The sequence below is a fragment of the Erpetoichthys calabaricus genome, chromosome 8, assembly GCF_900747795.2.
Source record: "Erpetoichthys calabaricus chromosome 8, fErpCal1.3, whole genome shotgun sequence".
NCBI lineage: Eukaryota > Metazoa > Chordata > Cladistia > Polypteriformes > Polypteridae > Erpetoichthys > Erpetoichthys calabaricus.
In genome coordinates, this window is record NC_041401.2 from 19,012,946 (window position 1) to 19,037,860 (window position 24,915).

Consider the following 24,915-nt stretch of genomic DNA (forward strand, 5'->3'; position numbering starts at 1 on the left):
GGGTGATTATTGACGTCCTAAGTTATTCCTCTTATTTTTTTATTTTATTTTATTATAGAATCAACCAGCAGGGTGGCCATGTGGCGCATGCATACGGGCACCGTTCTCATCCCTACCACCTTCGCCGTAACTTCCCCTACCTCTTCACATCTTAAATCATTCTTGGGGCAGATTGAAGACTTAAGTGCCAACTTAAGTGAAAAATTAAAGAAAACGTAATAAGTAATTGCAACACAAACACCGACTTAATCAGTTTTAACATGAAAAGATGCCAATGAAAGAAGAGAAGAAGCGGGCCGCTAGGGTGGAGAAAAGAAGAGCTGCTCAGGAAGCATCAACCTCTGAGCAAACGAATGCTAAACATACAGAGAAAGAGGATGAAAACTATAAGTCAAGTGGATTCACTGCATGTCATTGTGCAGTGCGCCGTTACTGGTGTTAATATATTTGACATCTGATTCTTTAGAATTCCTGGAAGTTTAAAAATGACAAATTCAAAACATAAGTATGTAGAGTATTGTTTTAGATGATTTCAAGGTCAGTGATTACAAATTTTTGATTTATTTTTGATCCTTTACTAAGGAACTAGTCCTCCATCAGATTGCTATTACTATTACAATCAAGTCAATTTAGACTTTAAACATTTTAAATTGAAGCACATATTGTAATGTTTCAAATATTTGACGCAACTATTCTTGTTTATTATGTACCGCTACCTCATGAAATAAGCCATTACAGTTCTTTGAACACAATGATTTAGACTTTTTACAGTTTGTTAAAATGCTGGCAATATGTGAAACTGTCTTAATTTCTAATATTTTTTTGACCAGATTTTTAAGTGCTTAACACATTTACTACTGATTGTGTGCTTGTGCAGTGCATGGTCGTTTAACTTTATTATGCAAGTACTTAAAACATGTCTTGATATTGATGTCATTATCCACAAATGCAGATACTGTACTAAGGGTGTAATGGTAGGAAAGAATGTGGCTTGGAACGTACTATATGCACAGTCGTAACTTAAGGTTCCGTAACATTTGCTTATTTACTTTTTATGAGATTGTGTGTTATCATCCCCTTGTTAAATAAACTAATCTTGCATTTGGAAACCATATATACTTTCTCTTTCTGGATTAGCGTTGAGAAAAGCCAAGCAAAATGACACCTTTTATTGGCTAACTAGAAAGATTACAATATGCAAGCTTTCGAGGCAACTCAGGCCCCTTCTTCAGGCAAGATGTAATCTTGGGGGGCCTGAGTTGCCTCGAAAGCTTGCATATTGTAATCTTTCTAGTTAGCCAATAAAAGGTGTCATTTTGCTTGGCTTTCCTCTACATTCATAATGGCTAACACGGTACAACACCCTAGTACTATGGATTAGCGTTGGAATAATAGTTATAAGTAGGCATAACACATGGTGTGACCGAAATGTATACAAATACCCTTAAATGGAATTCTGCAATGTGAACTTTAATCGCATCTTAATTGTTTGATTTGTAATTTTAAAATGTGGAGCAGAGATTAAATCAGGGAAAAATGTGTCCTTGTCTCAAACATTATAGAGCACCGTATATGGTTTACTATGATACCTTGCTTGTAAATGGTGTCATCTGCATTGTGTTCCTGGAAAATCCCATTCCTGTCTGGATAGAAATACTTTATTACAGGGTGATTAGAATTACTTAGTATGTGATGGTGTTTGGCCTTTTGTAGACCTGTGTCAAGGAATTATACTTGCACCATAACAGAACCACCAAAACCTTTGTTTTGTAGAAAAAAGAATTTGAACTTGTAGTTCTTTTTTCATGCACTCAACACATGCAAAAAAAGAACGTAAAAGAGGAATCATCTGACCATGACTTTTTTCACTGCTTAAGTAACTACTGCTTGCATTCTTTGCAACAATTTATCCCAGAAGCATTTTGTTTTTGTTGTAAGAAGCAATTTATGCTCCACAGTCCGACTATTATATTACCTTGTGTGGCGCTTATGAGGAAAGCTATTCCTCCACTTCAGACTGACATTTTGCAGAGTTGCTTGCCTGTTTTTTTTTTTTTCTTAACATCTCAAGTCAGTGCAGCACATTACTATAAACTAATTGTGTTTTTGTTAACATCTCTCCAGCTGCTGATGTTTCCTTCTCATTACAACACCACCTTACCCAATGTTCCTTTTAAAAAAAATCAGAAAAATGATTAGTGTTTACCTCTAAAGTCCTTGCCAAACATGCCTCAACAATTAGCCCACCATCAGTGTCACTAAAATATTCTTACATAATGAGCAACTGAGTCTGCTCAACATGACCTTGTGCATGATAGGATTTTAACGGCTTAATTATCCTAATGACCACGCCTGTGAAGATTCACCTGTGTTCAGAAGGATTTTTTTTCCATAATGTACTCAACTGTTTCCTTTTTTCTCTTTAGCTTTATATTGTGGTTATTAAAATCTGCCAATTAATTAGCATATGTCATAATAACGGAGAAGTATTTTTATCCATACCTCCAACACAAAGACTTGAAGGGTACGCTAGTCTGTTTTTAAATAGCATCAGTTTGATAACACATTGTAATAAGCACAGAGTCCTTTCCCATTTGAATATAAGCAGTGTCTTCCGTTGTATTGCTCTAAGTAGCCTGCTCTACAAGCAGCTATGCTACATAGTTTCTTATTTTAGTAGTCTAAATTATTGGGCACTTAGAAAATATTTGCAGGGTCACTATTTAATAGCTTTTTATTATCCAGTGAAATTACCTGTTATGCCTAGATCATACAAGTTGTGGCTATCCGTTAATTTTCTGAACCAGCTTAATGTGATTGCTCCCAATTCTTGCAGCAGCAGGCACAAGTGAGAGAACCCGACTTGGATGTTCGTCCATTACAGACTACATCAACATACTGTATACCCATATCTGGATTCCCCACTTTTGGGTGAATTTAGAATCACTGTCAACCTAATCTTTGGAGATGTAGGGGTGAAAAAAGTCATAAATATTGTTCAGAAAATTAATGATGGATGTAGCTTTAAATGGTATGAAAACTAAAAGATACATGTTGTGTTTATGAAAAATTAACATATAAACTTCAGCATGGAGGAAAAGAAATGTGTCATGGTGCATGGTGTGGTATGGTGCCTTGTGCCTTTCACAGTAGAACGTGTGGTTAGTTTTTTTTCACATTGTGTGTTTTTTTGCAAATATTATAATCAAGAAAACTCCTGGGAGGCAAGTGCATGATTAATTTGCCTTTCTGTCAGTTAATTGGGACCAAAAATGAAGACAAAAGAAGGAGTCAGGGGTCTGTGGGAGGTTTCTGTTTTCAACCGGGGTGTGTAACAATAGAGTCCTCAGGAGGACTTGCATCTTTGTAATCAGACTTATCTTCTAATAAATGATTCACATGTCATTGTCAGCCAGACTCCAAGCCTGACACTGTTTCACTGATGAGTTGATTACTAAGGAAAAGAAGCGGTAATTACAACAACATAACACTCTGGTTCTTTGTACACATCTCTTATTAGAGCACTTCCTCCCCCCGTTTTATTAAGTGCAACAAACTAATAATAATTACTTGCACCTGTGTGCTACAGGGAAAATTGAATTGTAAGTTGTCTTACTAAAATAGACAATTTGGTTATGACCACTCTATTATTCTTTTTCTTTTTCCAAGGGAATCATGCATTTCTTTATTCAAATAAGCTTTTTAGTAATGTGGCAGGTTCTTTTATGGAAGTGTTAAGTCATGGGTGAATAACCTCCTGTCTTACAAATCCTGAGTAAGATTTGCTGTCACTCATCGTAAGTCTGTTGGCACATTTATCTTGCTTATTATGGTTCAGGATGGGGTGCCATGTCCCAAAACAGCATAGTGTCAAACTGGTTTCACGAACATGACAGTCGTTTTGGTTTAGTCTAATTGCGCCATCTATGTATTTCAGTCCAATGGAACACCTTTGGGCTGAGATGGAATGGGAGATTCGCAGCATGAAGGTGTTGGCTGATAAATCTGCAGAATGGTCTTGAGTCAAAATTCCTAAGTAGTGTTTTCAGCACCTTAACATTTCAGGCTGCTCTGAAGGAAAAAGGACAGTGGGAATTGGGTTCTAATACAGTTTTCTCTAGGTTGTTGTGCACATTGAGTAAGCCTTTCTGTGTATGGCAGTTAAAAAAAAAAAAAAAAAAAAAAAAAAAAAAAAAGACACCCCAGTAGAGCTTTTTTTGCAGTTTGTCTTTGTGTTCTTTTAAAACTGGTCTGTTACTTCCTAACATTGTAAAAAGTGGAGATGGATTGGGAATAATAGAAAATGATTACTTTTAGACCATCTTTTTGGAAAGAGATTTATGCAAGATGTCTTGCCAAATATTATTGTGTGCCTAGCAAGTTGATAAAATTGAAAATAACCAATACTTTATTTCTGATGCCTTTAGAATATATTTTTAAGTAATACTTTAATGCTCTCAGTGGTAATTCTTTCACATAATTGTATCCACTGCTGCTGCTGCTTCTCCTGTTTTTGCTCCTGTGCCGGGAAGTTTGCCAGCAATTATGCATTTAGTTTTTGACCTGTATAATACATTTTGTATCCACACAACTCATTTTATTCTTACAGAGTTCCTTTGCATTTGAATAAGCTTGGACAGCTTACTGGGACCATGATTCTGTGTGACTGCATTCAGCTGGATTTGAAAACATATTACACTGTTAATGGCTTGGATTAGTGATTGTTAGCCTCATGTTCAAGTAAACATTTCTTTAACATTTTCAGCCCCGATTCCTACTGGGTGCATTCAATGGGGCTATTTTAGAAAGTTCAATTAAGCTAACACAGGCATTTTTGGGCTAGTGGAAAACTGTAGTACCGAGTGAAAAATATACATAGACAAGGAAAGAATGTGCAGATGCCACACAGATAGCAGCAAGGTACAAGATTCAAATCCATTCTGCTTGATCTATGAGGCATCAGTGCTAACCACTATGATTCTGTACTACCTGTCTTTTTAAGTTACAATTTGTTTTTCCGGGATTTGATAATGCATTGTTATGTCTCATTTAATTACCCAGGACAACAAGATTTTACCTCCTAAGCACTTACGAACCTTATCTTATGGATTTTGGTTTGCCGGTCACAAAAATCATCTTTACATATTCCTCTGATTTTCCTATCATATTATAAGTATACATGTACAGAATAGTATGTCACCAGTAAGGAACATTTCAAAAATCTGCTGGTGGCGCAGGCAGGAATCACATGGAAGCCATTCAAGGATGTTGCAACTACATAGCATCAAAGCTGGGTGACCACATACTTCAAGCATATACCACAATGAAGTGCAACATGTTGCTAAAGATTCATTTTCCTCTTTTACACTTGGCCTTCTTCCTTTCTAGTCTTGATGCAATCGTCAGTGAACATGGTGAAAGGTTTTACTGGGATATTGCAATGATGTTAAAGGGATCAGGGCAAATAGAATCCATCATTTCTAGCTAACTATTGTTGAACACTGAAATGAAAACCATCAAGTGCTGAGTTCCAATGAAAATTGGAAGCAAAACTGACAATTTACTGAACTGCATTCAACTATCGAGTCAAAATCAAATCAAAGCTTTATCGTCATACTGTATATACAGAGTACAGTGTACTAGCATAATGGAATTCTTATTTGAGTATCCACCTCACAGAATACAACCATTGACTGACAGTTATTGGCACATTTAACAGTGCAGTAATTCAACAAAACAGAATAATAAATACTAAGCTACGGAGTACCAAATACCGTGCAATAGTCTGGAGTTGTAAAAATGAGGTCAAATAAGGCAGTAGAATAACGTGACTAGTGTTAAATAGTTGTGATCATTGTAGCAGCTTAGGGATTTAAGCAATAAAGAGTCAGTTTTCATATTCGGAACTAATATAATTTGTCAGCATCATTAAGAGGGTAAACAGACTAAATTAAATAAAAGTTATTTTAAATGTTTCTTCAAAATTCTAAATGTTACAGGCCGGTTATACTTGAAATTTATATTAGTGATCAGCTTAAAGCTTAAATTTGACAAAATGTTTTGTTCAGTGTTATTTAGCTTTTAGTTTACCATTTTTATATAGTTCCTTGTAGTTAGAGAACATCAAACTAAGTGACTCATTCAGGATCTCGGGGATACTTACTGAGGGGACACACATACAAAATTGTTAAGACCTTTTGAAAGTTTCTAAATGTTCCTAGATTACATATCACACTAAAACATCTTCCTTGTTTTATTACAAACCACATGTTTATGGAGAAGCTGCCAAGTTACACAGTTTGCTTATTTGTCAGCAAATGTGTTAAAGTCATAAACTGAAATACGCTGCATTCATGCATATTCAGATTACATACATTAACATTTGGTCAAGTGTTGACTTTGTGACTAAAGATCTGCGCTGGTATCTGAAAGGTTGCCGTTTCAAATCCCATCCCACTTCCAGAAGGGGTCTTGCTCTGTTGGGCCCTCGAGCAAAGTCCTTAATCTAAAAAGTGCTCCAGGGTGCTGTCTGACCCTGTGCTGTGATACCCAAAGGTTATGCAAAAAGACCATTTCCTATCAGGGATTAACAGAGTATATCAGATCAAATCAAAAAGTAATGTTTTGCCACAACAATAGATCCAAGTTTTTAGGCTACGTGTGTGAAAGCGTTAAAAACTGGTTAGGAGTGATTCTTGCCTGTTCTTTGCAAATTAACTATATTTCTTTCAAATGCATTGGATTATGCATATTTTTAAATAATGCCTTTGAGCCTGAGGTTAGGACTTTGGCTGTGGCACTTTATATTTCTGTTCTTGAAGTGCTCCAGTGTTCCTTTCACCACATGTTTAGGGTTATTGTTCTGCTGATCAATGAATATTCTCAGTGTTCACTTGCTTAGTAGACTAATAAACTCTGTTCCAATATTTTTCATTACTGTTCTCCATCCATAACAAGTTGCCCAATCATTACTAATTAGAAGCATCCTCCATAGTAAGGTGCTTCTGCCACCATACCTTTCTACAGTATACGTACAGTATTGTTGGATCATTACCAGTGTTAGTCAATCATAGGACTTTGAATTTTCCAAAAATGTAACTTGATTCATCTTTCACCTTTCTCACAAATGCCTCTCCTTATTGTGCCTTAAACTTACACTTAATGAATAACTTTTTTTTCTTGACACTCTGCCCCCCGACCCCCCAAAACATGTTAAATAGAGCTATTAATATTTTTGACAAATGCATTTTCACTTCATGAAACAGCTACAGATATTTGTGGCTGGTTAAAGGTGATTGTTGGCATGTCATTGGCTTCCTTCATACGTCACTTTGGTCAGATGCTGACTTTTAACATCTATTCTCTATTAAGCAATGTCTTAGTTGTATGATTAATCCATATTCTTTTTCTGTGTGGTGCAGTTTCCTTTTTTTCCATTAATGAGTCTGTAGTGCACAGAAGGGGATTCACATTCTTTCATGTCGTTTCACTAATCTATGCATTTTTATCCGATGAGCTCTGGCTTCCTTTGTGAGCTCTTTTAGGCTTAATTTTCTTTTATTTTTTCATTTTCTTTAGATTCCAAAACAGACTTGAATTTTTATTTTATTTACTGTGCACAAACAAAGGCCATTGATAAGTTAATCGTGTACTTATTGGCGGAATTTTCTGTGAATGTGTATATAGCCTCATATATCAGTTTTAGCATTCTCTTATTTAATAATTTTGCTTTAGAGCAATTTCAGATTGGAACTAGATGAGTATATAATATTTAATCCAGCAAATATATATAAATAAAAATATGCATTCAGTTGGCAGTTTATTTGGTCTACTCTTCTAGTACTGGGCTAGGCCCTTTTTGTGTATTGAACAAGAACATACAGTACATACTGTATGGCTGCATTGGTGCCTTCTTTAAACGTAGCATTTTCAGCCAGATACAGAGGCTGTTTTCATGTTTAGTCTGTAGGTGATGATCCAATGGTGCAGCCACCTTCTGATCACTTTACCGTCAAGTGATTGAAGCATTCCTGGAACAGTTTCTACTTTTTTATTTCCCTGATTATTGTGACAACTTCTAACAGAACAAATAGTGTTAGTTTTTTTTTTGTGCAGTAGTCAATTGTTTGCTTACAGTATTTAACCACGATTGACAAAAACAAACACAAAATACAAAAAAAAAAATGATTCCCATTTCAGAATGTGGTGGAAAGATTCAAAAAAAATTTTTGTTCCATTCTATGACATCATACAGTTGATTTTTTTTGCCCACACATTCCCCAACTCCCCACACCCCTATAAACCCCAAAGAATTTTAAATGGATTAAGACCTGCGATCAGTGGGGTAAATAGAAGTCATTGTCTTGTGTGAGGAACCCACTTATGATTGTTGATATTTCTGACATGACACATTATCAGGCTTTCTGGAAGTACATATTTTAAAAGGGTTGCCTGTTGTAACAAAGGGATACACATGGTCACATACAGTGTTTAGGTATGCAACATCATTCTCATGATGCACCCTTGTTATTAAGAGGTCTATTGTGTGCAAAGAAAACATTTCTCACCCCATTACCATTCATAAAGAGCAGAATGAATCCATGGCCGATGGTAGATCTTCATGTTATAACATCACTTGTGTGGTTTTAGCAATCATGTGCCCACTGTTGGCTTTCTGAAAGTGTTCAAGGCCCAACATGATTTGCTATCTGAGATGCCCTTCTGCACTCTAGTGTTGTAAATAGGCCACACTTACTCAAATAGTGACTATCTGTTAGGTTGCCTGTGCCTGTCTGTTTTCTTCTGATCTACCTCTCTGGTTTGCCTACTGAACTTTCTTTTACTGGTTATTTTTTGAATTATTTATTGCACCATACCCTTTACATTTTGGAGACTACACAGCATGAAAATCTCTGATATGAAGATGTGGAACTGCCATGACTGGCACCAACCACCATATCATAGTTAAAGTTATTCAGATGACAAGTCTTGGTCAACACATCTCTGGACCATATTTGCATGCTATCTAAGTTGAATTGAAGCCACAGATTTGGTGCTTTGGAGAAGGAGGAAGATATTTGCATTAATGAAGCAGTGTGTAGTGGTTAATGCTTTGGACTTCAAACCCTGTTGTTATGGGTTCAGATCACACTACTGACACTGTGTGACAATGAGCAAGTCACGTCACCTGCCTGTGCTCCAGTTGGAAAACCAGAAAGAAATGTCACCAACTCCATTTCTCAAATATTATAAAACATCTTGGATAAGGGGACAAATAAAGCTCTATCTAATCTAATAAAGGCATTAGCTAAATAATAATAATAGTGAGAAGGTAGACATTGTGAAATTTGTTGTCTTTATTAATGATTTTTTTTTCTCTATAGGAATTACAGTTGGAACATGCCAGACAAGCTTTTGCCCAAAAGGACAAGAGCAAGAGCGGATCAATTTCAGCCCTGGATTTTAGTGACATTATGGTTACTATTCGTTCATATATGCTAACACCATTTGTGGAAGAGAACTTAGTGTCTGTAAGTACTTACTGTTTTTCAGAGCAATAGATGGTTTTGAATGCATAATTACTAGCGATATACAGGCAATTGGACTGTTGCATTGCTAGCACTGATGTCTACAACATAATTACCTTTATGTTAATTTCCTTGTTAAATTGAAACAGTAAAAGTCTGATACATGTTTAGATTTTTGATGGGAGCTGTGTATCATTTTTGAATGTAACCTATGAAAAATGTATTTTAACAGGCTATTACCGACATGAATAGATCTAGCTGTCCATTTTCTAAACTTGGTGTATCCAGTCTTGGGTCATATGGATAAGCGAATCATTCTGGGTCTGAATCCTGCACCTACTTATTTTCATTGATATGCATATTCTCTCAATATCTATGGGGTTTTCTCTCACATCTCCAGTGACATGTAGGTCAGGTTAATCTGTGATTCCATGTTTGCTTGGTTTGAGTATGGGTGTGGTGGACATTCTGATGGACTGGCAACCTGTTTGGGCCTGTTAATTTTCTAGTGCCCAGTCCTTCTGAGATGCAGACTTGGATTATGTGTGTTTGAGAATGTTAGTTTTTTTTTTCCTTATTCACATAGATGGTTCCAGCCATGTGATTGTTATATTACTCAATATTCTTTATTTACTTTTATTTAATTAATTTGTAGTCAAATGTAACAGTCTTTGGAGAAACTAGAAGTATTTTTGTATTTCAATTTCAACACCTTGAAATTTGCTTGCCTAAAAGTTTGCACCTTTTTTCCATACTTCTATTCTGAATTACAGGCTGCGGGTGGAAGCATCTCACATCAAGTCAGCTTTTCTTACTTCACTGCATTTAACTCTCTGCTTAACAACATGGAACTTATTAGGAAAATGTACAGTATTTTAGCAGGATCAAAGAAAGATGTTGAAGTCACTAAAGGTAATGTATTTTGTAAGTATTTATTGCATTCAAAACTAAGAATTCTCTTGAAATTATAGTTCCACGTCCTGTAAATTCTGAAGATAGGATAAATCTTTTGGCAGATTTTTTTTGCCCTTTCCATTTGCACCTGCTTGTTGACTTAGCCAATGCATCTGTATATTGTTAGATACCATTGTATTACAATGTGAAACTTTATGCTTTGTGGTGGTTGTTTTTTTTTGTTTTTTGTTTTTTTTATAACTTGTACAATGAAATAATAAGCCTATGAAGAAATGGATGGTGGTTAGTTGCAGTGATTTAAAATTATGGTTTGAGCATCTATATCTTTAAAAGCAAGTCACTAAAAATGTCATTTGGATGTTTTTTTTTTTTTTTGCCTTTACCTTCCCTTTATATTTATACATAAATACAGTAGCAGGGGTGCCCAGAATGGCCTGGGGTAAAATTAAGCTGTAAATTCACCAGGGAGAAGAAATTCGGTCCCCAGCCAAAATTTCACTGGCTATACCCACTGTAGGGAGCAATTTCTACATCTGTGGCAAGTCCCAAAATTGCTTTTTGGAGCATTTCCTTCATAAAGTTCCCCAGAGATACGAATTTCAGAAAGAAGCATAGTCTGTGGTATTCATCCTGTACAAATTAAGAATTTGTGAAAAGTTTTGGCAGAGAGAGGTTCAATTGTATGTATTTGCATACTGTACAAATGCACATTCAGCCTTTTATGTTTTTAAAGATGCAGTATATATATAGTATGTATATGGATTTGTTTTGTCCAAAATAAATACATATGCACATTAATAAATGTTTTTGAAATGTGCCAATAAATAACAAAATAAGTTGAATGTGTCATGAAATATGGATTTTATTGCTAATTTATATACTTTATGAATGTATTTATTTCCATGGCACCACATGCAACATGAACTACAGCTTGAAATGAATCTGTCATTTTCATCCATCAACATACAAGGTGACTGGTTGAGTTATTATGAGAGACCTGCCTCTAGGTGCTACGTGTCATGGGATTCCCAAGGCGAGCAAGGCATTTGCTCAATGTTTTGAGTATGCGCATCAGGGCGGTTATGAGTACATAAAGAAAAAAGTTACCCAAAATTCTAGCACAAAGCAGCTACTTTAATTCAAAAAGTTCTGAATTCATCATCCTTTCAGGACTCTGCATCTGAAGAGTCTGCCTTAACTGTGACACTTCATGGCCAAAGATTTACATCCACTCTACTGAGGATGTAAATATATATGCACACACAGTATATGTATATGTGTGTATATATATATATATATATATATATATATATATATATATATATATATAGTGACCAGTGGTAATAACCAACTCGTTGGGTTACTAACCCGGTAAACCCCCATTTAACGCAAAAGGTTGCACAACAAATAAGATGGAGGATGAAATCAGCCAATGCCAGGGTTTCTGCAGAGTTTGAGTTTTTGTAGTTCTCACCCAGGAGATCTTTATGTACTCAAGTTCAGGTTGCAAATGAGACGCCACCTACTGGGGCTGTGTGTGTTTATGGTGTCCCAACCGCAAGGAGCAGGGGGTTGTAATCCCTCATTGGACATCTTCTTGGGGCTCTAAATATACTGTACACTATATACTTTATATATTTACACGTCTGTCGATCTATACTGTATATACTGTATGCTTCCTTGCCTGTGTTTTAAAAAGTGCAACTGCTAGTGAGGGAGCATCCATCCATCCATCCATCCATTATCCAACCCACTATATCCTAACTACAGGGTCACGGGGGTGTGCTGGTACCAAACCCAGCCAACATAGGACACAAGGCAGGAAACAAACCCCGGGCAGGTCACCAGCCCACTGCAGGGCACACACACACACACACCCACACACCAAGCACACACTAGGGACACTTTAGGATCTCCAACGCGCCTAACCTGCATGTCTTTAGACTGTGGGAGGAAACCGGAGCACCCGGTGGAAACTCGCACAGACACGGGGAGAACATACAATGCAGGGAGGACCCGGGAAGCGAACCCAGGTCTCCTTACTGCGAGGCAGCAGCGCTACTGCTGTGCCACTGTGCCGCCCTAGTGAGGGAGCACTTACTGGGAAAATAAGTTGTTATTTGATTATGTGTATCATTAGAGCATTCAACTTAAGGAAGACCAGTGAGGAACTGTTTCAAAACCTGTTTTACCAGGGTCTGCCAGAGGTTGCTTTGTTGTTACATTTGATTTGATTTAATTGTGAAAATTTGATGGTAGAATCAACCTGCAGTTTGACAAGGGGGCTATTTTGAAACTGTTTTCTTCATAAAACGCATTGTGATTTGGGGTAATGGTAGGATGGGGTGGGTCTTACATACAATCCTTTTTTTTTCCAAATGGGTTTTCAACATGAATTTGGTTAAAAATTTGAACTTTTTTAAATCACATCCCTAGTACATATAATATGAGAGAAAGCATTTGTGATGCAGTCAAGTTTTTACTGTTAGCTTTTTTGTATGCATTTATTTAGGGTGTTATTAAAAAAAAATAGAGAGTTTTTGGACTTTCTAAAATAAGTCTGGTAATCTGTTTTCCTTTACTAATGTGAGGGAAAAAAATTACTGTAAAGTTAATTGCATTTAACCACTTTATAAATGTCAGTACTACTGTATTTTTCAGCCTAAGCATGAAATAGTACGGTTATTTACACCTCAATAGCTTAATTTAACTTTTTGCTCATCTGTAGTGTTTATGGAATTGATCTGTATGCTGCACAGCTTTCTATTCAGTCCCCATTATGTATTTTGTGACATTGAGCAAAGTTGTTTAGCTTGTGCTCCAGCTGTTGTGAAAGATTGTTGATAGTTGTAATATACTAACAATGTTTTAGACCACTAATCTCTCTATTATAAAAAAAAATCCTGTGGGAGGGAATGACTAGGAGACGATACATGATCTTCACGTTACGATCATGGAAGACAAATAAAAGACCCATGAGATGAAAGAGAATGGTCACGGAGCGTCTCGCGGGGATATAGAACATGAGATTCTTGCAAGACACGCCCTACTTACAAGCAATATCAGAGCACGGCCAACAAAAAAATCAGTAGTGTAAAGACACACAGATCCAGGGGTCTCGGTGCATATAAAGCGTATAAAGGACAATACGTTATAAATGAAACGTCGACGACTAAAAGATCGCATTAGCGCAAACAAAAGGAAATTAATCATCAGGACCAGGTGTAATTGGAAAAAATAGGAGGACAAAGCAAGGTCAGAAATAAAAGGCAAAGAGCAGAAAACAAAGTCTTTTCCCCTTTGCATCATTCAATGCATAAAACGTAGAATTACACAATAATGGACCATACGATATGAGAATCTGTGGTCCCGCAACAGTTAAAGCAACGACAAGTTTAATTTCAAAGAAAACACAATTTGGTCAGGTGTATATTTATGATCACGGATAAGTGATCACAACGCGAGCAACAGAGACACGAAGTGGCAAAAAGGACAGCGGCTATACAGGCTTTAAAATGATGGACAGGCAGCACTAGAGCAGCTGACCCCCATCTCCACCCCCCCCCCCCCCCCCCCCCCCTTTCACAACGCGAGCAGCGTTATACGTCCTGTAAGAAAGAGATTTAACCATGCCCGGGGCCGGAAATAAAGACAATTATTGTTTTTACAACGTCACGCAAGACAAGGCAGTGAGCCATCATTTAAAACAAGTCCACGGACATCTAACCTAGCAGTTGTTGGATTGCTTTTGGCAGACACGCATCATGTGCTCCCAGCTCTTAAAACAGCGATATGCGACAAGCAGAACAGGCAGCTTGGCAGCAGCAGAAAGACAGCAGATGATCCGTTGGCATATCCATAGCATGCGTTCAGCTCCCCCTCTCCTTCACAACGTGAGCAGCATTATACGTCTTGCAAGAAAGAGATGTAACCATGCAGGGGCCGGAAATAAAGGACAAGTATTGTTTTTACAAAAGTTTTTAAAGTAAAAGTGAAAATAATGCATATGTAACAGTTCCCATGAAAATAACAATCTCTTTAAATTGTATATCCAGTAAACCAAACACAGGGGTGGGCGAGTGAAGTGAGCAGGGGGCAGAGCCCCCCTAGTTTTAATAAAACTAAGAAAAAAATTAGCTCTGTGCAGCATGGTTATAGTTCAACTGTAAACAGTGCCTTTGTGCTAATATGAGATGATCACAATGATTTAAAGGGCACTGAGTTGCAGATAAAATGTTTTTATTTTAAATGAAAAGGCCAGAAAATACTAACATTTTGTATACTTTCGAGGTCCTTATCCTTGGAGGTCATTTGTTGCCTTGTTGAACTTGTGCAACAATATCCAGAAAATGAGGGAGGAAAAAAAATTTAACTGCTAGCTTATGAGATCAAAGAAAAGCTTGGTTTTATTACTGCAGATTTGGCTGGTTTAGCATAATATATGTAAAAAAAAATGTAAGTGGCTATGAATACTAACAAGATGGAAGTATTTCAAGAATTTGACAACTGGAAAAGCTGTTTTCATGTTGCCCATCACCATTCCTTTTCACTTGTAAAAATCTATGTATATAATGATGCTTTTTGACATTTCGGAAACTGCTGGTTGAAATCCACTTTTTAATTGTTGTTAATTCAGTACAGTTTTCCTGTGGTACTGAAACATTGACAGCTTCCTCTCATGATGTCATGTCAGATTTCATGCTTAGCCCATTTCTGTGGCTTCCTGTTTGTCATCATCTGTCTCACTAAGCTGCTTCTGCAACAAGGCCATCTAATATGTAGCACATGTTGTTGCTAGAAAATGAACTGCCAAAGAAAAGTATTGTGGCACTGGATGCCTAAGGGTAGAAGCTGGGGGTGCCTGTGATTACAATTCAAGTGGGGAGGGCAAGAGAGAGCTAGCAGTATATTCTTTTACGGGATCTAAATTAGAAGACATTCATTTGGCTGCCTGGGCATCATGCAAGGTTCAGGCAAAAACCAATCTCACAGCTTTAGATTCCTTTTTTCAATGTAGAAGAGTGTTTTTATGGGTAATTTAGAATTTGCAAAGTGAAATAAAACAAAGGTGGTGGAGATTAGTTGCAGTTATTTATTGTGTTTTCATGAAGTTCACACTTTAAAACTTGATTTGACCACATTTGGAGTGATGTCTGTGTGTGGGTCATGAATTTAGCCTTTTTTGCACACATTTGTGCTCCAACCACAGATCATGTAGGGAAGAAGAATAAGTACTTTTAATTAGATATGAATCTTGATTGAATTTCACTTAATAAAATATTGGCATGCAATATAACCATATTCTCAAACTTGCTTAATCCAATTGAGGCTCAAGGCGGGAAGCAACCCTTGTATTGTGGCTTGTCTCAATTATGTGTACTTGCACTTATACAGAGCTGGTTCGGAATCACTGTTTAAGCTCACCAACATGTCATTTGAGGATGTAGGAAGAACCACAGAGCACTCTGAGGTAAAACCTGTGCAGACATAGAAGGAACATACAAACCCCATGCAGGCGTAGGATTTGAACTGGATAATAGATCTGTAAGTCCAACATTGCTAATCCATTTTGCCCCTGTGCTGCCCAGGTGTGCAGTGTTACTGCTAAAAGTATAGCTTTGTGTAAGAAAAGTCCTGTGAATGGACACATACATTAGATCTTTGCTGTTATTTAGAATGGTAAAGGTGGTGAGATGATGGTGTGTTCATGTGGTTTTCTTTTCCCAACTTGCTCTGCCTGATATAATTTTCTTTTATCTCTCAATTTATGTTACAGAGGAATTTGTTCATGCTGCTAATAAGTTTGGTCAAATCACACCTTTGGAAATTGACATTCTTTTTCAGCTTTCTAGCCTTCATACTCACTCTGGGTAATTATTTATTGTTTATTTTCTTGTATGTAATTAAGGTAGTGTGAAGTTATTTAAATTAATCTTAAAAGTCAGGCTTGTTTTATTAATTCTAGTGATATTGTTTTCCCCATAACATACTATCACATACGTAATATAGCTTTAACTATTTATTTTCAATTATATATTGATTCAGTTTATTTTAAACTAATACATTTTCATGCTGTTATGACAATGTGATTGTTCAGTAGGTTTTTGGTATTTTTTAAACAGGTTTCTTAATTTAACGATAAGCAACCGGGATATGTTTTGATGAAAATCTTTAAAGGAAAATCCTATATTTCATTGTTTGATCAGAATTTTGGGTTGTAAATGCATTTTTCATAAGAATCCCTAATACATATTCTTTTTGTTAAAAATGTAACTTTTTTTCCCCCCACCCTCATTGCAGGCGGCTTACTTTGGCAGACATAGAGAGAATAGCTCCATTGGAAGAGGGTGCTTTGCCATATAATCTTGCTGAAATCCAAAGACAGGTACAACTTCATTAATTCTGCTAAAGATTTGTGATATGTCCGATTCTCCTTATGACATTTATTCTAGTTTTCAGTATATAGCACTAAATGTTTCTCATCATCAAGGTAGCTTTGGTGTATATACAGTTTTAAGGTAAGGGCTCCTTCCTGATACCAGCCTTCTTTAGTTGCCATTTACGACATATTACAGGGATCTTACTCTAATGGGAGCTTAATGGCTAACCTGCGTAAACCTGGATTCTTGTTGTTAAACCGGTGATGATAAATGTATAAAACTAATTTGAAGCTGGTGTATTAGATTATGGGTAATATTACCTCCCACATACCAACGATGTCTAAGTTTAGGTTGTTTGTATATACTGTCAATTGACCCTGTATCAGTAAGTGTAGGTGTGCGAGTATGGAAATGTCATCTAAATAGTCGGTGTGATACACTAGGAGGGTCTCCAGCCTTGCTTTCAGTACTAGGAGAATAGATTCTAACACCATCTAGCCCTATTTTGGAATAAGCAAGTTTCCAAAATAAATTATGGGTAGTTTTTTTTACTTGCATTTCTTTTTCCACTGCTGACTAGTTGTGAATTGCATGTTTCATATAACTATGTCATAGCACCAAGACCCTAGGCTACATAGGAGAAATCATTACTCTATTACCCTTTCGTTAAAATTACTGTAGCCTCTTGTCAAAAATTGGCTCTTTTTCAATCTGTCCCTTGTTGAAAGAGAGGAATGAGGGTACACAGAGAGTCCCACACTGCAGATTGAACTTCAAGCAAAACTGTACAAAAAGCTAGACGTTCTGTGCTGAGTTTGATGCAGATAAACACTGTGTTTTGTTTTAAAAGTTAGGACTAGGTTTTTCTACAAATGGTATCCTTAAAATATCAATGGAAATTCTTCAATCTGAAATTGATTATTGTTAATATTGATTATTGCTACTTATTGTTTTTATGTACATTTTGAAGGTAAGGTAGATAAATATAATGGTATTCACTTTGAATAAGAATTTCTGGTGGTAATGGGAATTTTGTGTTTCTTGTTAACAAGGGTATGCTGCCAAATCAAATTTTTCAATACTCTTTGTTTAGCTACAAAATGGTTTGGAAAAATTAATTTGAATAAATTTAGAGTTATGCTCCAAAATCTGTATTTACCTATTTTTGTTTTTTTTTTTTTTTTTTTTTTTTTTTTACCATTTTCAGGTAGACAGGATTTAACACTTTCTTTATTCCTGAATTGGGAAATATTATTTGTTTTTTTTTGTTTTTTTGTATTTTATTTCTAAATTTGGGTCTTTTCGCATACCTGATAAGAAGAGTGTTACGTTAAATGAAATAATATTGGAATATTTATACAAAACTAAGATTATAAAGAGAGAAGCAGATTAATGAGTCTACATTCAGTTTGTGCTGTTGTTGTCATTATTTTAATTTGTGCTGACCGTTAGTTTGCTGTCCAGGATTTGAGCTTAGTATTTGAATGTTGCTTTTAAGCCTCTTTCTATTAGACAAATTCTCTGTTCCTAAGTGGCAGGCAGTTTGGTGTTGTGGCTAAGGCACTGGACTTTCAACTTAAGGTTACCAATTGAATTCCATCCCTTGACCTAGTTTTACACTGAGCAGGTACTTTTGGCAGGTTGTGTTCTATCTGTGCAAAAATATCCATAAATAGTTTTAACTTATCAGTGTGTGTGCGCCTCTGTATGTGTAATGCTGTATTTTGTATTGGATTGACTGATCACCTCTCTCTCTCTCTCTGTCTCTCTCTGTCTCTCTCTCTCTGAACTCAGTAGGGGATGAATGAGGAAACAGAACTATATGAGATATAGAATCTGTTATCCTTTGTCTTTGTATAGTATTCACTTTAATGTAATGTACAAAAATCAGTAAAATTAAAATAACATATACACTCAAATGCGCACACATACACACACACACACACACACACACACACATACACACACACATATATATATATATATATATATATATATATATATATATATATATATATATATATAATATATATATATATAATATTTTCATTGCATTCGTAGTTTGAGTCCTGAATTGTGTGGGTGGTTACCTACCATGTAACGCTTGTGGTTGGTCTGCCATTCGGCCAACATCCGCCACGGTGCCCTTTTCAGTTGCGAGAAGCAGATCATGGAATGTTGCATAGTTTACTGTCAAATAATGCAGAGTACGCGACTCATGTTTCGCCCGCATTTCGGCTCATCAGGCGCACACACTCTACTGCTCTCTTTTGGTTACCTGATGTTCGATCCCCGACAGGGGAGCAGTAGAGTGTGTACGCCTGATGATCCCAAATGAGGGCGAAACATGTGTTGCGTACTTTTTGCATTTTTTGACAGTAAACTGTGCAACATTCCATGATCTGCTTCTCGCAACTGAAGAGGGCACCGTGGCAGATGTTTGCCGAATGGCAGACCACCCACAAGCGTTACCTGGTAGGTAACCACCCAAACAATTCAGGTCGGGACTCAGACTACGAATGCAATGAATGTAATTACTCCGGACCTACAGGCTGTCAAATAAACGAACCACACGCCGTGGCGCAGCGTAAAGGGGCTTCGTCTCTAACGCTGACGTCAGAGGTTCGATCTCCGAGAGGGGAGCAGTAGAGTATGTACACCTGAGGAGCCCAAATGAGGGCGAAACATGTGTCGCATACTCTTTGCATTATTTGACGGTAAACTATGCAACATATATATATATATATATATATAATGGTTGAAATAGTTTACTGTCAAATAAATGCAAAGAGTACGCGACACGTGTTTCGCCCTCATTATGGGCTCATCAGGTGTACAAACTCCACTGCACTCCCTCTCGGGAATCAAACCTCGGACGTCAGCGTCAGAGGCGATGCCCCTAACGTTGTGCCACGGCGTGTGGTTCGTTTATTTGACAGCATGTAGATCGGGGTAATTACATTCACGGCATTCGAAGTCTGTGTCACAATCTGATTGTATGGGTGGTTACCTACCAGGTAACGCTTGTGGTTGGCCAGCAATCTGCTAACATCCGCCACGGTGCCCTCAGTTTGTGAGGAGCAGATCATAGAATGGTTGAAATAGTTTACTGTCAAATAATGGCAAAGAGTACGCGACACGTGTTTCGCCCTCATTATGGGCTCATCAGGCATACAAACTCCACTGCACTCCCTCTCGGGAATCGAACCTTGGACGTCGGCGCCAGAGGCGATGCCCCTAACGTTGCGCCACGGCGTGTGGTTCGTTTATTTGACAGCATGTAGATCGGGGTAATTACATTCACGGCATTCGAAGTCTGTGTCACAATCTGATTGTAAGGGTGGTTACCTACCAGGTAACGCTTGTGGTTGGCCAGCAATCTGCTATATATATATATATATATATATATATATATATATATATATATATATATATATATATATATATATATATATATATAATATAGTTAAAGTAGAGCTGCACACCTTTGTGTCTGCTGTCTCAGAGAATACAGAAATATTGGTAAACCTAACATTCCAGTGTTCAAAATGGTTGTGAAAAGTTTCATGTTATGTTTATGATGAAAAGTTCAAAAGGTGTGTCAAAAGCTGTTACATCCCCCAGCATACTATACATAAGTTTGGAGAGGAATTTTTTGACTTTCTGTATTGCGTCCATCACTTATTCTCCACTTTCTACGCAGATAGGTGTAAGATTTTGTGTCTGATTGGGAGTACTTGCTTACTGTAACATAAATACAAGTGTCTGCTTACAAAATATATTTCTTTGTGTATGGTCTACTGTTCCAAAAAGGGAAAAAAGGTTAACTCTGAAGGCTGGGAAATACAGAGCTTGCGTAATCGTCTCTTGAGTCTGCGCGTGAGAATGAAAACCTACTATTTACGGGAAATTTTACCAGACGTTTCTCATAGAAAACTAAGAGCAGATCTTCTTTGATGCTTCATATCCCATAGGCATTGTCATTTCAGTAGGAACAGCTGGGCCTTAAGGAACAGTGTTAGACTTGGACATTGCCAGAGGCAAAGTGGGAGTTTCCATTCTTTGGTCATGTGTCCAAGACACTAATCAAGGAAGGATGAAAGGAATTAACCACTGTATTTCTGTGCTACATATCTTAGAATTTATAGTTGTCAGACAATATTGCAGTTTACCCTTGAATAGAAAATACTGTTAGGTTTAATTTACTTTGTACACAAATTTTATTTTAACTCTTAGCAGCAAAGTAGAGTCAGCTTTGCATTATTTGGTGAAGGACTCGTTGCTGTTATGTTCAGATTCTTCACTCTAACGCATACTAAATGGCTCTGCTTCTGCAAGTGTACTATAAGATTTATGTATGTTAATTTAAATCCATTACTCTCTTGTTAAATCCATTTTTATTCCATTCTAGCAATCTTATGGTGATGTCAGTAGGCCAATCTGGCTCCAGGTTGCTGAGTCTGCTTATAGATTCACTTTGGGCTCAATCGCTGGAGGTGAGTGACATGTCTGTATGCTGTTCTCAGCCTTCTACATGTCATGTAATCTAATATCAGATAGACAGACACTGCTCAGCTAAGGTGTAGTGCAATGTAGTTCAAGACTTGTAAGACTGGGTGGGCTTCTTTTATAATTTCCATGATGATCTGAAAATCTGATGTTGTGTTGGAATAGCAACTCTGGCTCCAGACAGTCGTCAGGGTGAAACCTCAGCAATGAGACAGATCTTCCGGACTTGTACAGAAGCTCACTCTAATTACAAAGGAAGAAATTCTTGCAGAAAATGCCAAAAAGGATTAGGCCTGAAATCCATATGGTTTTTATGGCATTTAGAACAAAAGTGCACTGAGATTTATTTGAATTCAAATAAAAGCACATTTTTATTGTCTCCCCCCCCTCCTCCCCCGATAGAAGATCATATTTGATTCATGTTGCTTATTAGTGAATCTCATATACTTTTGTAATTTTTTTTTTAATATAAAGACATTAAATGGTCTAATTAGTTTATATGTGTCATACATAGTTTCAAGAATTGTGTTTACTTAAAATTAAATTGTAATAAACTAGGGGTCTATAAGTTCAGTCCTGGAGCACTACTGTGGCTGCAGGTTTTCAGTCTAATCCTTTTCTGAATTAGTGACCAGTTTTTGCTTCTAAGTATCCATTTTTTCTTAATTTAAATTGACTTGTGGTTTAAGACTTAGACCTCTTTTTTTTTTTTTTTTTTAGTTTTTTTCCTTAGGTAGCAGCCAAACAATTATATACAAAACAAGCCAGCACATGACCAGCAATATGTATCCATCATACAGTATCTGAAAATAAAGAAGATTTCAGTAATGTTGATCTGCTCAGATCCACAGAACATTTTGACAGTGTTCTTAGAAAAAAGAAAATCAACATTTTAAAAATGTCTGCTGTGACAGAATGAGAGCTCCAACAAGACATGGAATTTAACAAGGGGTTTAATTAACAACAAGAATTAGATTCTAATTAAGAAATTGGTTGGAGTCTGAGGCCCTGATGTAGCTGGTCATATTTTGCTCACCCCTCATTTCATTTCTGTTTAGGTGCCATTTAAGGAAAAAATGAAGCCATTCAGAGGAATAAATGTTAAGAAACAATTAAATTATAATGAAAGGAAAAATAATTTAATTGGAAGTAAAAACTGGTCACTAATTAAGAAAAGGGTTAGACTGAAAACCTGTAGCCACAGTAGTGCTCCAGGACTGGAGTTGGACAACTCTGTAAAAAAACAAACCTTTATTTATTGAAAGAGTGTGCATTGTGGTTAGCCTCTTGTGTAGCCTTTGAAGCTATACAGGAATTGTCAGACATCTAGAACTAAAAATTATTTTTGTTAGTACTTTGTCACATTATATGATCAATAGGTTTTTATGTATTCATTTCTGGTCTGAGAAGCAAGAGCACTTGGTGCGTCTTGACTGGGGAGAGTGGTTCTTTAGTTTGCCAAGTTTTAGGTGCTAAGGTCATGAAAAAGGGGGCCAGGAAATGAAAAAGTAATTAGCCAGTGAATTTTCATTGGTTAAAGAAGGACACCCGAAAAAAATGCAAACAGTGAGGTGTAACAATGAGGAATATTACTAAACATAAAATATATAATCATTTTTTTCTTCTGTCATTTAGCTGTTGGAGCCACAGCTGTCTATCCTATTGACCTTGTAAAAACGCGAATGCAGAACCAACGTTCCACTGGCTCTTTTGTTGGGGAGCTGATGTATAAAAATAGCTTTGACTGTGCCAAGAAGGTCCTGAGATATGAAGGGTTCTTTGGACTCTATAGAGGTATGGCATGAATTATGAGTTTCATGTATAATTTAGCTGATTGAGGTAAATGTTCAAGTCTAGATTCTTTAATTTATACCTTACACTGTCCAAGTTTGTGTTTGATTTTTTTTTTAGTGTAAAATATTTTCTAAATTCTGTCCCCATTTGACCCTGTCAAGGATTAAAAGTTTTTAGAATGAATATATGTGTACTTCTTGAATGTATATGATTTGTTTTTTTCAGTTTGTTGTCATTCCAAAACAGTCATTAAAACAACATATAATTTTACAGATCCAAATCAAACACTGTAATCAAGTGTATTAAAACCCATCCATACATGCCTTACAGGAAAAACAACTGAAGTCCTGCAGGGGTGTTTTTACTAGAGAAGAATAATTAATGATTGATTTCTTGACCCTGTGAGAATTTCAGTATTTTATTGTAAAAGTCATTTTATCAAAGATAAATTCACAGTTCCAAAGCATGATTTAATGGTGTTCAGATTTCTGCTAAAAGGCACACAAGCAGACAACACTAGTTGTTCCAAGTTAAAGTAAACCTTCTTCTGCTTGTTGTGATAAATGTTTAAAAATTTTATCACACATATGTTCACTCATCATGCACTACTGCTAAAACATAAACTAAAGAGTCATTCATAACCAAAAATGACCATTTAAGTGACATTTAAAAAAAATAAAAGAAAACTTGTAAGTCATAGTGGTTGAAATTTTCAGCAATATGCACTTTTGTTGCATTTACACAGCACATGAATGACACTTATGAGGATGCATTCCTGCAGGAAGTGTGGAACCTGACTTAATGCTTTGCGGTGTGTCATCTAATTCTAGTGTTCAAACTGTCATGGGCAGGAGGAAACCTTTAGAACACACAGGTGGGAGTAGTACTGAAAAAACAACCTCACATAGTCCTCTACTGTAGACTTTCTAGCGATTCACTAATTCCTGATTTTTTCTTGCAATGTTCAGTGTGATTAAACTTTCTCAAAACATATACATATGAGCAACTTTATGCAATTTTTGTAAAGTGTTAAAACATATTGAAATAACCTCCTCAACTTTTTTAGAGGTAAAACAGGGAAAATTATTAATCTAGCAGGGTTAATTGTGCTTTGTTTGATGCTGTGGTCAGATGACAGCAATATAGCATGTAATTTCATGTAGCCTTGAGCCTTGACCTTTTTAATACTCCACCAAACCCAATATCTTTTTCTGCTCAAAATAAAAAGTGTTACGCTCAGCCACATTGTCTTTAGAAATCTGGATTGCTGCCTGTGCAAATAAAAATTAAGCTTTCTGTTTATTATTTACATTGTTTTATTAGGATCAAAGAAATATTCTGTATTTTAGATGAAAGATCACTTTATTTTATGAATCATTTGTAAGGTGGGTTTCATCAAGTTGTGGTTTTTGTTGTATATGTATGTTTATATATGCGTGTGTGTGTGTGTTTATGTATGTGTGCACACGTGTGTACACATGTATACACACATGTATATGTTTGTGTGTATGTGTATATATATATATATATATATATATATTTATATTATAAAATAATATACACACACACACACACGCACACATGTAAATGTATATGTTTAATATGTAGATCTATATTAATGATGTCAGATTAATAATATCTGTAAGATTTGAAAAATATCTGTAAAAAGGGTCCAGTTCATATCTATGAAAACAGTATGCACCCATTATATGTTGAAGATTTTGTAGTTCCTAAAGAACAAGCTCCACAAGAGAGAAACTTTCCTGTACTTATTCAGGGGACTTGATGTT

General features: G+C 36.4%; 1 protein-coding gene across 2 annotated transcripts in view; it reads left to right on the forward strand.

Moving 5' to 3' along the window:
- slc25a12 (solute carrier family 25 member 12) overlaps positions 1–24,915 on the forward strand; it is a 100,395-nt gene that overhangs the window by 47,395 nt on the left and 28,085 nt on the right. For both annotated transcript variants that reach the window (XM_028806300.2, XM_028806301.2), the window contains exons 6-11: positions 9,384–9,530; positions 10,301–10,439; positions 16,219–16,312; positions 16,743–16,827; positions 21,234–21,318; positions 22,967–23,125. In XM_028806300.2, coding sequence (XP_028662133.1) covers positions 9,384–9,530; positions 10,301–10,439; positions 16,219–16,312; positions 16,743–16,827; positions 21,234–21,318; positions 22,967–23,125 — 709 coding nt within the window. The remainder of the gene's footprint in view (positions 1–9,383; positions 9,531–10,300; positions 10,440–16,218; positions 16,313–16,742; positions 16,828–21,233; positions 21,319–22,966; positions 23,126–24,915) is intronic.